General features: G+C 39.2%; 1 protein-coding gene across 1 annotated transcript in view; it reads right to left on the minus strand.

Moving 5' to 3' along the window:
- Positions 1–6,279: 6,279 nt before the first annotated feature.
- LOC110372475 (otoferlin) overlaps positions 6,280–17,400 on the minus strand; it is a 117,094-nt gene continuing 105,973 nt past the window's right edge. The window contains exons 10-26 of the mRNA XM_021329223.3: positions 16,044–16,230; positions 14,863–15,049; positions 12,628–12,751; positions 12,250–12,521; positions 11,775–11,965; positions 11,346–11,543; positions 11,065–11,181; positions 10,840–10,992; positions 10,549–10,749; positions 9,056–10,468; positions 8,846–8,980; positions 8,320–8,762; positions 7,964–8,253; positions 7,662–7,860; positions 7,340–7,578; positions 6,970–7,249; positions 6,280–6,802 (exon numbers count right to left, since the gene is read on the minus strand). Coding sequence (XP_021184898.3) covers positions 6,622–6,802; positions 6,970–7,249; positions 7,340–7,578; positions 7,662–7,860; positions 7,964–8,253; positions 8,320–8,762; positions 8,846–8,980; positions 9,056–10,468; positions 10,549–10,749; positions 10,840–10,992; positions 11,065–11,181; positions 11,346–11,543; positions 11,775–11,965; positions 12,250–12,521; positions 12,628–12,751; positions 14,863–15,049; positions 16,044–16,230 — 4,810 coding nt within the window. The 3' untranslated portion in view covers positions 6,280–6,621. The remainder of the gene's footprint in view (positions 6,803–6,969; positions 7,250–7,339; positions 7,579–7,661; positions 7,861–7,963; positions 8,254–8,319; positions 8,763–8,845; positions 8,981–9,055; positions 10,469–10,548; positions 10,750–10,839; positions 10,993–11,064; positions 11,182–11,345; positions 11,544–11,774; positions 11,966–12,249; positions 12,522–12,627; positions 12,752–14,862; positions 15,050–16,043; positions 16,231–17,400) is intronic.

The raw sequence follows: 17,400 nt of genomic DNA on the forward strand, positions 1-17,400 counted from the left end.
ATAGGTACAAAAGCAGCCGTGCCATATGTCTCAGCAACGTTCTTAACTTGGAAGGTTAGTATATTTATTAATATGGTACAGTTGCGTACACAAGCGTTAAGAAAAAATAAAACAATTGCATTTCTTGAATGAAAAATATTTTTTAATAATAACGCCACTATCTACGACATTTTAGTTAAAATACGTAACGTTTATTAACGTTATTTTTAATCACGTAGTTAAGTAATTTATGTAAGTAATAATAATAAAAATATTTTTGTACACTTATATTTAAATAGAGAAGTACTTGTTAATTGAAGATTTATTTTTATCGTAGATAGTGGCATTATTATTAAAAAAATATTTATCAATCAAGACATACAATTGTTTTATTTTTTCCTAACGCTTGTGTATTCATAAATATTAATAAATATTAATAAATACTAACCTTCCAAATTAAGAACGTTGCTTAGACATATGGCACGGCCGCTTTTTTGTACCTATCCGAACTTGGTCGGGTTATATAGGTTTTCGATGCTCCGTCAGTATTATAATTGTCTTTCTTTAATTACTGAATTTAATGACATGAAATCTTGCAAGTGAATAGTTGAATGATTAAACTAATTATTGGCATACATTTTACCATGCAATTCCTTTAGAACGTCGTGATATTCGACTGCTTTGTAAACAGTGATCTATTCATGATAAAATATCCTATAACTTTTTAATTACTAACGGAACATCATTTATACTTGGCAACATGTTGGAGACACTTACAAGGTTTGTGTAAACGTGAAAATCTAGACCCCAAACTGCATACTTTAAGAACTAAGACCTAATAAGTGTATTTTACGTTTATATTTTTATCTTTTAAACCCTACAACTTTTTCTAAATCTGTTTTCTAAACAAATATAAACAAATTCAAAACAACGTATGTAAAAATCTACAGCTGTCTACGTAAGCGCTTTATATGAAAACTAGCTAATGGCCAAACGTTCGAGTAGCGGAAACTTGAATTTCTCCGAAGTTTATGCATGCACTGATTTCATTCATACATAATCAATTATACACAAATACACACTAATTTTCGGACACATCTCTTTTCTTCTAAAGTCTATGGATTAAAAAAAGTTCCGCCAGGACAACGTTCGCCAACGTTCGCCCAGCGGAATCTGTTTTTGGTGAATTTCTCCACAATGGCTGCATACACAAATTTTTATTTACCATACACAATTATAGGACGTCTTACACTAATTATCTGCATAATTAAAATCTTTAAATTCAACAACATTCCGCTGCGCGAACGCACACAACCTATTAGGAATGATTTTCACACAATAGATGTGTTTTCAATATTTGAAAAAATTATAGGTACCTACAAAGTGTGTCTTACCTAATCACATTAAATACGTTACTGTTATAGCCTTTTTTTTTCCCACTCACTGCTAGGCACAGGGCTCTTCTCACACGGAGAAGGATTGAGCATTAATCACCACGCTTGCTCAATGCGGGTTGGTGATTTCAGACTATGGTCCAGGTTTCCTCAAGATGTTTTCCTTCACCTTTTTATCAGCCATTGGTGTCCAAGATATACTTAGAAAGTACATACAAACTTAGATAAGTCGCATCGGTACTTGCCTGACCTGGAATCGAACCCACTCCACATACTCGAGAGGCTCTTTACCCACTAGGCCAAAAAGACACTGCTATACCTACTAATGTAATGAAGAGAAAACATTTTACTGCTACTTTATTTTATTGTACCCTAAAGACACCGAAACTAATGAACCGATTTGAAAAAATATTTCACTGTTGAAACCTACACTCTTCCCCAGTAACATAGGTTATATTTTATCCCGGTACGGGCAATAGTTCAAACGGGACGCAGGTGAAACCGTGAGACGCTTATGTTCCTACATAAAGGTATCAAAACAAAAATATACCTACAGGTACAATTTTTGTAGTGGGTGGAGTACGTAGGCATAAATTAATTTATCTAGTTAAGTATTTGACCTCATTCTTTAATTAGATCACAGTTTTCCATTTGAAATGGAAAAACTTAATTAACATTCTTCGTTCTTTGACACATTAGTGCAGCAAAGTTTATACAATGAAGGTTTCAGACTAGGTTGCGCCCACGTTTTACCCGCGTCCCTGAGATGGGTTCCTTCGCACGGAGGCAGGAGCCGGTGCGAGGGTGAGAACACGAACCGTGAACAAGGAACGTGAACATCACGTTATTTTTGCCGGAACGGAAAATGTGCCGTAATCGAAAAATGTAGGTACAGTAAACAAGAACTCTTTCTGTGGAACGCCTGCGTATTTTCGCAGATTGCATTGAAATTAAGATTCACAATATCCAAAATAAGCACCAGATACCAAAATGCCGACACGGAAAGAAAAGGGGATCGTTTAATATCTCTCTTTAATACGCACAAACGACATTTACACGATCAGTGACAACAACACGCGGGACGCTTTTTTTTTTTACAACAGCACTTCTTTTTTTTTTTCTTGCGTCGGCAACTCCGGCGGCGCTTGCGGCGGCGCCGGCAGCCCAGCTCGCGCGCCAGGTTCGCCACGTAGCGGTCCCCCTGCTTGTCCAGGAAGCCCAGCACCGAGCTGCGCTTCAGTGTCTCCTCAGCCTTCCAAGTCAGCGTGTTCGTTCTCCACACATCGCCAAACTTGTCTTGTAAGTAATTTGTGATTTCTGCTGCAGTCGCGCCATCTTTGTCTGCCACTTTATAAAAGGCATTCATAACCAGCTTGGCTGTGTTCTGTTCCTGCTCCTGCCGGATGTCATCGCGCGACATTCTATACATTTGTTATTTTGCAGATTCATAGGAATTTAACATTGTTTCTGAGTTTTGGAAAAAAAATGTTCAAAAATTCAACAGTAAAGCAAAAGTGTCAATACCAAAAAAGGATGAAAATCACCTTCTTCTGTAATTTTTTTTCTTAATGTATTTTAACGGTTGTGAAAGACCAGTATTTTGTCTACTACAGTCAGAGACAAAGAATAGGTTGCGGAAAGAAGAATTGAAGTAATTGGTACTCATAAAAAAGGCTGCATTCTGATTATAGACCAGATTGGTCTCTTAACGTTTTTTACAGGTAGGATATAAAATGGGTATTGCGGCCCCCTGCAGGGTTAGGCCTTTACTCATAGAGAGAAGGAATCAGCGAGCACCACGCTTGCTCAAGGCTGATTCAAGTCCAAAAGAATATTATTTTAACGACAGGCTTCCCTGCCGTCAATTAAATCCTCCATTTTATAATAGGTACGCCGTTTCAATCAAAATGGTTTTAACTAGGTACATTTTTAAACTTTTAGGTTTAAAGTTACTTGAAGATACTTTGGCGTTCCTTAAAGGCAGGCTCAAATTATTCGATTGCGATAGTGTTGATTAATATCGCCACATAATTTAACATGTCCTGTTAGATCAGGATTCCCAAGGATGTTTTCCCGGAACTATGAACGTTCTTTTTAAACTTCTACGGTTAATATACGTTCAATATAGTGAAGTTGAAAATGTCATCGAGCTGCAATTGGGAGAATCAAAAGAAAGAAGATGGTTTGCGGTCGGATTGCAGAATGGATTGCAGTGAAACAGGTCTTAGCTATAATCGTTTCTCTTTTTTAAATTCTGAACTATGCCTGAGCCAACGACAACGAGGATGACAGTTAATGCAACATGGAATCAACAGTATAATTTTGAGATATTATTAAAATTAATTATATCTGTGTTTTAACAACACATGCATTTCGAAAATAATGTACGAAAAAATTATAAGGCTTTAGCTGTTTTGATACAAAATGGAACAAGTTTGCCCAATGGAGACTGTGGTAACCACAACACAGGAGGAGGAGTTCAAGCCAGCGCAACACCCCTCAGGAAAGTTAATCATCCAATTCCTCCAGGACATGAAGACAGGAGCGACAATGAGCGAGATAGTGCAGTTTCTGAGTAACAGATCCGGGAAGGATGTCAGGGAGTTGACGTCTTCGGTGTTGTCCCTGCTGGAGAATGGAACTGCGCTTGGTTTTTTGGAGAGGAAAGGCTCTCACTACCTGAACTGGTCGGCTCGCGACGCGGCGTGCTGCAAGCGGCGTCGTCGCCGGCGCCGGCGTCGGAGCTGCTGCTGCCGCCGACGCAAGCGCAAGATCCGCCGCCGCAGTTGTAAAAAAAAACGGCGGCGTCGCTGCTGACTGCCGGAGTTTGCTGACCCTTTGCCCAGGAAAGTCAAGAAACGCAGGCGGAGACCTGGTGGCCGTCGGGCAGGTCAGCAATGAGTGTGGTTTACTAACTGTTGGTTTATAAATGTTTATTTATAGTTTGTGTAAGTCTCATTTATGATCGTTTTTCAAATGTATAAACGCATTGTGAAGTAATTCAAGTTTAAAATCTAAAATGTGTTTTTTTTGGGATGAAGAGATGAGTGTCCGAATTTTGCAGGATGATTTCTGATACAGTTTCAGCACTTTATTATCACAGGAGAGATTATAATTATGATGTACCTACTCAGATTAAGAGTTCATATTGTATGATGTACCTACTCAGACTGTCGGACCTTAGTTATATTATGAAGATTGAAACTAAGTGTGTGCATCCACTGTGCATGAGTATGAACGAAAGAGATCTGCGAGAGTTGACTCGATAGTTCTTTGGAAGTACTTTGTGTAATGATCTATTAAAAACTAGAAATAAAACGCTATTTTGTTGGCTAGGGAGCTTATTTATTAATAGATTATATAGAATATATCACACATAGAATATTCTTAATTTCTAAAACTACTAAAAATACTTTATCTGTCAAATGTTTAGATAATAATTGATTTGAAATAATTTATTTGGTCAAATTGTAATTAACGCCTTGTTTTTAAATATATCTGAAAATTATTTTTGATGATGTAAGTTCACATTTGACTGGTAAAGATTTTTGCGTTGCATTCACTACGGTACATGAACTATTGAATTGAAAAAACACCGTAAAATTCATCAGAACAGATAGATATAACTGTGAGTATATAGGCTGCTAAAACTAAAGTGGTAAACACTAATAATGGGTGAAATATAGGTACTAATAAGACTGGTTGGATCTATTTTTTTTTCTAGGTGTTCTATATAACTTTTTCTAATTGATATTTTTTTTGATTGAACTAAACAGTGGGGTGAAATGGTACAACATCGAAGATTAATATTTATTAATTCGGTTAAATATGTTCTACTATTACATTATTATATTCATGTTCAATAAATATGATTTCCTACTGTTAGATGCGAATATGTTCGGTTAATTGAAATCTTATGTCTATGGTTAAATATGGTGTTACAGCTATGGTTAAACATTCATTAAGTTTATTTATGATTGGTTTAAAATGTTGATAATAATATGTCTATGATTAACTTCTATTTTTTCAGGATAGTCGGAGAACAGCTTTGAGATTGCTGAAGTTACGATTGCAGGTTTGAAAAATATCATAGATTCCTACATGTTGAAATTTCTTCCAAATGGAGATATCATTCGATTCAAAGCATTCAAGATGTTCGTCAATGACGGCAATTTGGATGAATTTTCATGATCACTCGGAAAGTGAAAATGTTAGGTAGGTATTCAGTGACAGAGAAGTTGGGATGTCAGCGTACATACAAGTACGGTTATAAAGTGAGGTGGTGACAGATCTGCCGGGGCTGTTCGAAAGAGATAGGTACCGCGGCCCTGGTACATAAAAGGCCTATGACGGAACACGACGGTTTTTAGTCAGTAAGAGTCAGACACTCCCTCACCGCTGCTAATCCACAGCGGGAGGGGGTCATTTGATGATTTTTGAAGTCGTTAAAAAAAAGGTGGTGACAGATTATAAGTTGAATTAAGTATACCTACTTATAGACGGAGAAGCGACCAAGGTGGAGATGCGTAGACTGAATCATGTAGCAATGGTTTGAATAAGAATTGAAGGTGAAATAATAGTGTGGCTATCAGGACAGAAACATTCTAGTAACAAGAAAGAAAAAGCTTATTTAATACGATTAACCATTAAGATTTATGAGTTAATTGTTAAAATTAATGAGTGCTTCAACCAATACTTTATAACGTGAATTGTTTGTAACCAAAATTTCTGCAGTTAGTTGAATAGGCTCAACTTTTCTGGTATTCATATTTTCAAGAACGTTAAAACATTGCATTTAAAATTTCATCAGATATTGGAGAATTTGGAATTTTGACAATTTCCTCAAGAGGCAAAAAAATAATTGAAACTTTTTGTAAAATGTGAAGTTATAGATACATACAAATATTAAGTTTAAAGTAAGCTTAACTTACAGGTAAGTATATGATAAAATATATAGATACGTTGAAATATATAATATCTGTGTATATTAGGTACTTATCTCTAAATATACATTTTTATATTTATTTAAAAGTAGATTCCTCTATTTGATAATACTTTCTACATAGATACAACTGTGGATAATGATCTATTGATTAAATATGTGGATACAATTAATTAAAATATTTTTGTGTTTTTTTGCATTTTTTGTGATAAATAGACATCAAAACCTAATCTAATTTAAAAGAATATTGTTGTTATAATAATCGGCTGTAGTATATGTGACTGAATCGTTAGCGTAAGGTCCATTTTAAGCTCCCAGAAGTTTCTTGACCGTGTACCCGGGTACTGCGTAGACCAGCAGCAGGAACATCAGAGCCAGCAGTATGACGATGGAGAGCTTCAGGATAGTCCACTTGTAGTTGTGCCACACGATGTACCGGATCGACTTCAACGGGTTCAGGAACCACATGAACGAGGCATCGGGTCGACTGCGAACAAAACAACCTTTAATGATATACGAGTATCTAGAACTAAGGTACCTGATGGTATCAACATTGAAGAAAGCCGAATAAGCCACCCCTTTAAAAACGCTGGGTGTTGAAAGATACCTGCTATCGAACGCGAAAGAGGAAATACATATTTTCCAAATTCTCACTTAGGTTTATCCAGGGGGTCGGGCTCGCTCCGGCCGAGGCCAGCCGGCACCTTGTCAGCTTCCTCGCGGGTCAGCAGATGTATCTCGGCTTCCACTTTTCCTGTGAGCTCCATTTCTTCCGTGTCGCGCTTTATGTAGAATGGCCACCAGCCTTTGACGCGCTTCTGTTTGAAGATGTTGACCATGGGCACGGAGCCATCGTATTGCAGCATGTCCAGAGTGCACAGCTTTGAAGACTTGGCTCCGCGCGGGAATCTGCTCAAGTCCAGGGTAATGGCGCCTGAAACGGAATTTGAATTTGTTGTATTTCTTTTTATATGGCATTTTAACCAATTTTTTTAAGCAGTTGGTACTGTAAAATGATCATTACCCAAAAAGTCATCTGCAGAGAAATGATCAGCATCCCACACTTGCAGTTCAAGGCGGGCTGGTATCTTGCACTCGGTCTCATCCCAAGAGAACAGAGACTCCTTGCGGGAGATCACTATGCGTTCCTCGGCTTCCAGGTAGTCGAATGGATATATGAAACGCCAGTTGAAGTTTCCTTCTCCGGTCAAAGAACGGTAATGTATGTCTGTGCATTGACAGTCGTCGGGACCTTTCACCCACCTGCAAAGAGATCAAGAATATTTAGTGCTCAAACTTATTAGATGGTGGACTCATTAATATTTTCAAGAAGAAAAAGTGTTTACCCCTTAACATAAATGTCAGACATCTTTTCTCCCGTGAAGAATGCGTCGTCTTCCAACACTACGTCATCAGTGTTCCAGATGATGACCCTCATCTCATAGGACTTGGGCTTGCGAGCTGATATGTCCATCGGCGGGCCTGGGAGTGGCATGTCCATGGGGAACATGTCCACCCACATCTCTAGGCGGCCTTGCTCAATACCTGCGAGTAAAAGTGGATTAGATTTTTGCTGAATGGTACACCTTGATGATTTTGGTTAGTATGAATTTGTTACTATACGTCGCTACGATTAGTAGTCGCTTACCAGGTTTGCTGGGGTTGTATAACGGTCTAGTCTCAACGTGTTCGGTGACGAGGCGGGTCCCAACCCGCGGTACTTCCTGCCACCGGCGGAGCACCACCAGCGCCATCTGTTCTTCCACAGTGTCGGAGTTGGAGAACAGCTCGGTATCGTCCATCGGCATATTGAACACAGTACGACCGACCTTCACACGACCGTGTTCATAAACAGGAGGATCCAATTTCCCATCTTTGCAGAGTTTGGCCAAGATTTGAGTCGGCTTCATAGCATCGCGCCAGCGGTTGTAGCCTTGTCTAAATATGTTAGTTTGTTAGTATTAATGCTATGTTAGTAAAACATGATATAACAAGTATACCTACTCTTCATATTTCATGGGCAGTCCGCAGGTAGCCCTATGTCGACTGTAGAAACGATTCTCAAGATCAATCTTAGTTTCTCCGATCAGATCATCAGCTCCGAGCAAGTCCCAGTCCAGGACTTGTATTGTCAGCATTGAATCTTGGGGGAATGTTGCTTCAATTTCAAAACACTTTCCAAATACTGGGTTTAGTTGCTTGGACACATAATTCTCCTTGTCGCTGATTCTCTTTGATCCCAAATGCAGCACAATATAAGGGTCAGCTTTTCCATTAAGGTCCATCGGATGTAAATCGGTAGCCTTAACAATGTATACGCGTACAAGCACGTGGATGGGTTCGTTATTCGGAACACCTTGGAAAAACCCAAAATTTGGATCAAATCCCATAACGGTGTGGTCATCAATTCCTCGTGGCAGCGGCCACTTGTAAACTTTGACGGCTCCCTAAAATAACAAGTAATTAAAAATAAATTAAATAAGTTCGTAAAAGAAGTACCTAAGTACATGGCAAAACACTAATACAGTACCTTGAAGACGCCTACGACTCTGTTCTCATCTTCCGAGTCGTCACCAGTCTTCTTGCCCCTGTACAGCTCAAAGGAGTGGAGCCATTCTTTGAATTCATCATATTCAGGCACAGCCTCCAGCTCATGTGGATATATCTGAAAGTAAATAAAACATGATATTATCTAGAATGGTTTAATGGTGGAATTAAATTTCGAAGGTTTATAACTTACCTTAGCCAGTGCTGCGCGCGGTATCTGATTTTTCTTAGCCAGTGTTGGACTGGCTTTAGGTTTTGGTGATGCTGGTTGTCTCTTTTTAATCCGATCTCTGTCTCTGTCACGATCTCTATCACGATCCGGTCTCACTGCATGTATGTCGTCCCTTGGTGAGCGAATTTCACTGACATATGACACTTGCGCTGGCTGCAGAAAACCTTGGCGCTCTCTTTTGGCTTCTTTTTCATCTTCGATCATAGCTTCAACTGAAGCAAAGTACTTAGTCCACCAATCTTTGCTGCCCTCGTCATCATCTAACACTGAGTCAGTGCTGGCCTTACGCTTCTTCATTGAGTCACGTTTGTCATACTTCTTACGAGTATAAATGTGTGACCTTATGCTGGAACCATATGAAATATTACCCTTGCCATCTCTTAGCAGCAATGGGCAGCTCTCCTTTTCATTTTCGATGGCGAATGCGTCATCCTGAACTATGCAGTTAGCTCGTAAATCAATGTTTTGCAAGGGAATCAGAGATTTCTTCCTTTCCTCGATGTCTCGCTCGCGCTTGCTCATCGGGGTATAGATGTACTTGTGAATAGAGTTTATCGTATGAGTCCCTACCAGAGTGATTCTTCCAAAACTTCGACAATCGACCACGCGTATGGTCAGAGGTGGTCTGTACAAATCCTGATCTGGCAGTTCCACATCAACGAATTTAATGGGATTTGTAAAGTTGGGATTGCGCTTCGCATTCTGAATTACAGATGAGTACAGGATATTGCCGGCACATTCAATATCAACTCGAGGTTTGTCTACTGTCAGGAGGTGAACCCGTTTCAAGTCACGCAGCCCCCAGAAAAGTACTTCAATGCGGTACTTGGATAGTGTTGGACGAATGCCCCTGGGTACGGGAAGTATTGGGCCCTTGTTGATATCAATTGGTGGCTTCCCATTAGCCTCTCGTGGTGATGGTAAATCAGGCAGAATTGATGCATCTTGTTTGGGAGGTATTTCCAGCAGTTCAAACGTGGCGAGCAGTTCTCCAGCTCGATCATCACCACGCGTGATTTCATACCACTCCAATGATGGTAGTGTTTGAGAGCCTCCCTGGACATCTTCGTAAGTTTTAATGCGTGGTTTTGCCAGTGTTCTACCAATGAACTCGGATTTACCAACTTTGTCTTGATCAAAGATCTCAATGACGACTGTGGGCGGGTCGGCCCTGATTCGTTCAATAGTGCTGTACAGCAGCACATCGTCGAATACTAGCAGTTCATCCCAGGTGGGACTCAATGTTTCATCAATGACTTGTGTGGTAGCGGTGCTCTCGCCGATAATGATGCGTGCAAATGGATCAGACAGCCCAGACGAGTCAGATCCAATCAAAGATCGAGCTTGATATACATAAGCACGCATTTGGAAATTCTGTAAAAAATAATGAAAATGTTAACATATTCTGTCAACTTTAAATAATTTGTTTGTAGAAGATAAATTGTCTTCCTTACATGTTTTTCGGCGTAAAAGATCGTAGACGGGGCGTTGGAACGCAGTTTGTCAGCATTCCTCAACTCGGAGCTGAGCTCATAGCCCTGAGGCAGACCATCGATGTAATGCTTCTTATCCTGCAGTATGCCAAGCCACAGGTACACACTGATCTTAGCAGGAATGGACCAGCCGCTTGGCGAAGCCGACTTCTTACCCGGCCACTGTAAATATGACCAAATAAACAATTAATCAAGTTTTAGATTAAAACAAAGTTCCAGATAAAGAGATAAATATACGTCATTTATCTTTACCTTGAGGAAAATAGTCTGCATCTTGCCGCAAAGTTTACCGCATTCATTTGTGTAATCAGAATAAATGATATCCCTGGCTTGGACTCGATGGTAGGCCAGGCGTTTGCCGTTGCTTATCAACCAGATGAATACATCTGGCAATGCGTGCTGCGACTAAAAATAAAAGATATTGCTTATTGAAAGTATTCATAGATTATAATGATAAAGATGTTGTTATGTACTTACATCTTCACAAAGATGCTTCAATTTGTTCAGATATGTGAAAGCAGTGCGCAGACGCTCCTTGATAGAGTGTTTTGTAATCAAAGCCCTCAGGCTTTTGGTCATTGCTGCAATGTGTTCCTGTAATATGAAAAAAAAAACATCTATGTAGTCTTCCATTCATCATCATCATCATCTCCTGAGCCTTTCAGTCTCCGTTACTCCTCATTCCTCAAAAAATCTTGATGAATTTAATTTTTGAAATTTCCAAAATATACATGAAATGCTTGTGTGTCAATGCTTACGATTTCATAGACGCATTGTTTCTGCCTCTCCTTATCGAGCTTGGTGTTGCCGAAGGGCTGAGCGCCGGCCATGTGGCGCACGTAAGCTGTGCATGCGACGCTGACAGCTTCCAGGGTCGTCTTCAGCATCAGCACGCAGGAGATATCGGGGCTTGAGTCCGCCTCTATTGCTGCTTGAGCATCGCTTAGTCCTTCTTCCTGGAAAAGTTATGAAAGAGTATTAATTTCTATAAATTCTTTCTTAGACTCAGTTCAGACGTTTATTCGAAGCTGTTCAGAGTACAAAGTTTTTAATTGAGCACCTTCCGTCGATGGCTTATCGTATCTGTTACATTATGGTGGATATGCTCTGGTCGTTTTAAATGAGAAGGATTTAATAGAATTCTCTTACAAAGCTGTTCCTAAAACATTAGTTCAAGCTAAACTTACATATTTCTCAATGATCTTCGCAATAAGGTTGGAGTTGTACATGCGTCGGCGGTGGTCTGGCCAGATGCTGCGAACATGCATGCACTGCTTGTGGTCCCAATATGGCAGATAATAGTAAGTCTTGTCGGTCGATGACGCTTTTGTCGGGTGCGTCGTGCTCTGCCAGTAGCCGGTGTCGGCACTTATTTCGTCTGGAGATAAAAGTATAGTTTAATACAGTGTCATTCTACTTAAGTCAAAAGGTTTCTGTTAAAAGCTGATCATTACTCAAGACAACCCTTTTTTGCCATCAACAGCTTTATACTCAAAATCAAAAGTATGTATTCAATCTTGGCAGCAAAATAGCATTTTTCGAACGTCAAAACAAATACAAAAGATAGCCCCCAAACGTGTTTTTGCTGGAAAGAAGAAGTGGCGCAACAAACTCCCCAGCAAGGCTATTGGCTACTATACTTAAATCTTTATAAAAACTTACCTAATTCAGCATCTAAGTCCTGGGGTCGTTTGACTGACTCGTGGTGACCGTCCAGCGAGTTACCAGAATTGCCAATACTGAGTTCAAACTGCAGCGGTTTGTCAGTTAGACGTTTGTCTATCATGTTGGCTTCGAAGATGCTGGCGAACAGAAAAAACTCCTCGTTTTTCTCAAAGCTCTGTTCGTTTATTGGTGGAATGGGTTCCACTTCTATGTCTGAGGCTGGGCACTCCAGACTGTCGATTATTTCGGTGCGGATGGAGATCAGGATCCTATAAAGACCAATACAGTTGGTTTAGTGGAACATCAAGTTTCATCAGTGTTTCATCAAGTTTTACTCCAAAATTAGACACGTCTTCTGCAGTATTTAGTTCATACCTTCCCCTGTAGGAAACTCCCTCACCCATCCCCATATTCAATCCTGCGTGCTGATCCAGCAGGCTGTAGTCACGGGTAGACCCGTACATGTAGATGTAGGCAGGACCGAATGTCGGCAGGAACCCTGGACAGATATGAGAGGTAATGTAGTACAGAGTAATATTTTTCTGAAAGAACATAAGTATCTAGAGTTTTGACAGCCACTTCTGATGATTATAATCTTAGGGTCCATCTGCAAGGTGCATGTAACTGCGCAAGTGACATGACAAGAGCACGCGGGTGGGTATTTTCTTTTGGTACATGCGCGAGTCGCTAGACCCGCACGTTTTTAAAATGCATGTAACCATTGCGTCACCATGCGCAAGGTCCTTGCACCGTGTAGATGCATCCTTATTTATTTTTATTAAGACCATAGAATACAAGCCTCTCTTGTGTGGGATTACTAGGTTTTATATTGTCCACCGTTGGATATCCAGCTCGTATAATTGTTCTACCCAGGGTACAAGGCATCATCTATCTTTCTACATGACAGTTTAATTTAGGAACATAACTGTTTCGTGACCATTTTAGAAATATAACAACGATATGTAACTGAAGCTTTCCACAAATTGTCTTCTTGAGACGAAATACACAACGAATGTACATACTATGGCAGGATCGATAGGTACATAACTGAGCTTGTAGGGGGAGTATATAAGAGACTACATAAGGGAATCATCAGGTTTTACATAAAGAGGAGTTAATAAGAAATAGATAGGGTAAATAAATAAGGTATTACACAGATATGGATATACATACAGAATTGGTATTACACATGTGGGAGTGTATACACCCATGTGGGAGTGTAATACCAATTCTGTATAGAATTAATTAATACTTAGGTTAGTACATAAGGGAGCATAGATAAAAGGGAATACATTGAGGTTGTAACCAGGGAAGTACATAGTGTTGTTGACATACTTTGGATACCTGAATAATATCTATCGGAATACATACACACACATACACATAAAGATATTTATGAGAAGGTCGGAGTACGAATAGTAAGAGACCCGCATGACCTTTCGTTTGCGTTCAGCTGTGATGAATATGGAGCGGAACTATATTTGCAGCAGTTTGCATCTCAGTGAACACGCGAACTTATTACTTCTCAAACAATTTAATGGATCATTGCTTTATGAACTTCCCATATTTACCGCAATGATAGAACACGTCTATTTTTGTTTAAATAAGGTTCCAATGTCTCAAGAGCTGAGGCGATATTATGCTTTTCCATTCTAGTCGATGAATATTACATATTTTTTAAAGAGATTGTATTATTTTAAGAGTTTCGCACAAATATGAAGAAAAAAAATATACAATATTCCTGAAGAAAACTTGTTACTTCAAGCCTAAATGTCGGTTAGAGAAGGATTAAGTAAAGTTTTAAGCCTCCTTGAAAGAGGAAAGTAATCAAAGAAAATCCACCGTGGATTGCTATAAGATATTTTCCATCAGTGTACTTTAAAATTGCTTCTATATAGATAAGTACCCCTAATTGTTTAAGATCAACAAGTTCAAACAAAAAGAAACTGATCAATGTGACTGATATTGAATTAAATATATCCCATGAATACATTTTGGCGCGTAAGTGGCCGGCTGAAAGTTGACCCGAGATGGTTGGAAAGTATATTTTTTTAAGTCAATCGTGAATTCAATCAAAGTTTTTAGTCGGCCGAATATCTGATCGTTATTATGTGCCGAGTACCATTCATTTTCATACAGATTTATGAGAACAAACTGTCAGCCGATTAAAAGTTTGCAGTGTGCTCTAAATGAAACAAAACCGCTACAATGAACTTACATGACACATATTAAACAAGAAAATGAAAAGCGGTGTAGCAAACTTTCAGTATTTCATTATAGTCAGACAATGAGACAGGTCACACAAAATCTTAACATTCCTAAAGTCAACTCGTAATATTATTTAATGTGTTTACGACACCTGCAGTATTGCTGTAAAAACTTTATAAAACAGAGAATATGGAGGTGGTAAGTAAAGTCTTTGAAATTGCTGCTAGACCTTATGTTATCCAGGAATGAAGTAATTTCTTCAGCACCAATACAAGAAAGGCCCAAGCCCCAACCTACCTCTCTCTCCATCATTGGATACGTTGGGGTGCACGGGATCGGGATCGTTGCCTCGCAGCTGGATCTGGATGGCCTGGCACAGAGGCACATCAGACCCCAACCTACCTCTCTCCCCATCATTGGAGATGGACTTGAGGTCGATGAAGTGGGTGCCGATGACGTTGGGATGCACGGGGTCGTTGTCTCGCAGCTGGATCTTGATGCGCTGACACAGCGGCGGGAACATCTCTGTGAAGACTATCTGCTCGTTCCAGGTGGGGGTGTACGAGTTCTTGCGGACTGATGTTGAGCCCTGAAATAGAAATTTTATTATAAGCCGACCGATTTTTTGTAGGAAAAAAATGGAACACAGAGATAGCAGTAATGTAACGCACACGTTCAACAATAAGACGGTCAGAAAATACTAGTCACTACAAGAAACGGCACGATTATGTCCTACAAAAATTTTGACGTGGGCGGACAGCCTAATTATGGCATCCAGACTGATTGTCGGTAGTACACTAGCTTCTATACTCCAAGCTGCTTTGTGATAGCTTCTTAAAATCACCAAGTGATTTCAGCTTGACCTAGGAACTGAATCTGAGACCCCGTGTATTGCAGTCGCGTTTTACGACCACTAGACAAGTAGTGTGAAAATAACACATGTGGGGGGTACAAAGTAAATAAACAAAAAGTCGGCTCATAACACAAGAGGTCGAGAGGACATTGAGATAGGTGCTTATTATATATGCATACTTATTGATGTTTCTGTTGGTACACACAGGTACACGTGTCGAGATTGATGAAGGCTCGTTTATACAATATTTGGATTTATTCGATTATTATAAATTGTAGAATTACAACCTTCCTACTAACACAAGTCTTGATTGTATTGGAATGTTCACGCCATCACTATATGAGAATCGTCATAGACCATTATCAGTTAAAGATCTGTGTTTTATAAAACAAAAAAATAAGAAAGTCATAAAATACTACCAGACTGGTATTTGAGTGAATAGAATTGAATCCAGATTAAAGGCTTTTTACTTGAGCCCGACATTTACCCGAAGGCAACAGCGAGTGTATAATATACTCGTTTATTATAAGGAACTGAAACAAGGCAACATTTTTTCCCGTAACATTTTCTCATAGTAAGCGTATATTTTAATGGCCGACATGATAAAAAGGAGAATATTCATGAACAACACGTGGGTTGCCCAAGATTGGGATTGTTGGCATGTTTTTGGAAAAGACCTACGATATGATGATAATAATTGTGTTAAAAGTCTAGCTTCATTTTAACTTACAGTCATTCCAGCGAAGCACACTTGGACATAAGGATCCACCAAGTCCTGGCTTTCTCCAGTGAATGCTCTCTTCACGTTGGCCAAGATGGAGTAGTTCATCTTCGGTAGACCATCAGCTTTGTGGATCTTGACGATGAATCTGGCTCGTTGACGCTCAATCGGTACTCCGTCGGGCAGAAGTAGGTTCCTGTCATTTAAGATTTAATTAGAAAATGTGTCGGACAGCTCAAGTTTTCATTTGTAAGGATAGCACTTAGATAGACTCTCTTAATAAAGTACTCATGACATTATAATAAAAGTTCTGTCTTATTCATTTCCTCGTAAATTTTTAATCAAGGAAAATCTAAAAAAAATACGGTTCACTGCTTGTGTCCAAAGGCCAGGGAATTTCGCGGGGATGAAAGAAACTCTATGGCGAAACGTTTTTGCAATTTTCTGACATAAAACAACGTTATCCAAAATTAGGTCAGTAGAGCTTATTTTATGTTATTTAGTGCTAAGCTTTTATACGTCGCTAAGATTACCTAACTATTAGTATTTATTCACGTTGAATGACGATATAGAAATTAATTTTATTATATTACTATTACCGTTTAAATATGTGTAGACACTCTTAAACGTTCCAAGTCTCACACGAGTCTTCGAGTACGTCATAAAGTGGACACACCATAATTTCTAAAGGTCTATTCAAAGAGAAAAGAAATAGGTCTCCAAAATCTTATAATGTACTGATATATACGTGATATTATTTATACATTTCACTTTTGCAAGGTGTTTTGCTTTCCGTGGCCTCAACGCGAAAGTTACGCGTGATGGCTTTTAACGTGAAATATTAAGTTACCGAAGAGGCCCCAGCTATTGGGTACGTATGTATAAATGTGTTATACCCATACTGTTTTTTGGTTAGTGTACTTTTGAAATATTGTTGGGATAATCCTTTCTTTACGTCTTCATCCTGACACGACATTGATGTTTGTTGTTAAATAAAAGATTTAGAAATAGATTGAAATCTATGAAAGATTTCTAGCTACAATCAGAATTATCTTTTTGAAGTGGCCAAAAATATCTAGGGCGTTAAATCTTCGACCTATATTTGTAAAACCTTCAAAGACACACATGACACAAGGGTAGGTACATGTTAAACTGAGTAACACTAGCATATAGCCAATGACACCGACATCCGACAGTGACTGAGATCTGTCCGACACTGACCGACACTGCGATAGACACATGCCAATCAGATGACACAACCATCATCCGTTGACGATAACACGTTTCATCTTCAGATCTCAGCCATCGGCAGCTGTCGATAGCACCAAGATATGCATAACCGACAGCGGTTTTACTCATATCCTGA

The sequence above is a fragment of the Helicoverpa armigera genome, chromosome 1 (assembly GCF_030705265.1).
Source record: "Helicoverpa armigera isolate CAAS_96S chromosome 1, ASM3070526v1, whole genome shotgun sequence".
Lineage (NCBI taxonomy): Eukaryota > Metazoa > Arthropoda > Insecta > Lepidoptera > Noctuidae > Helicoverpa > Helicoverpa armigera.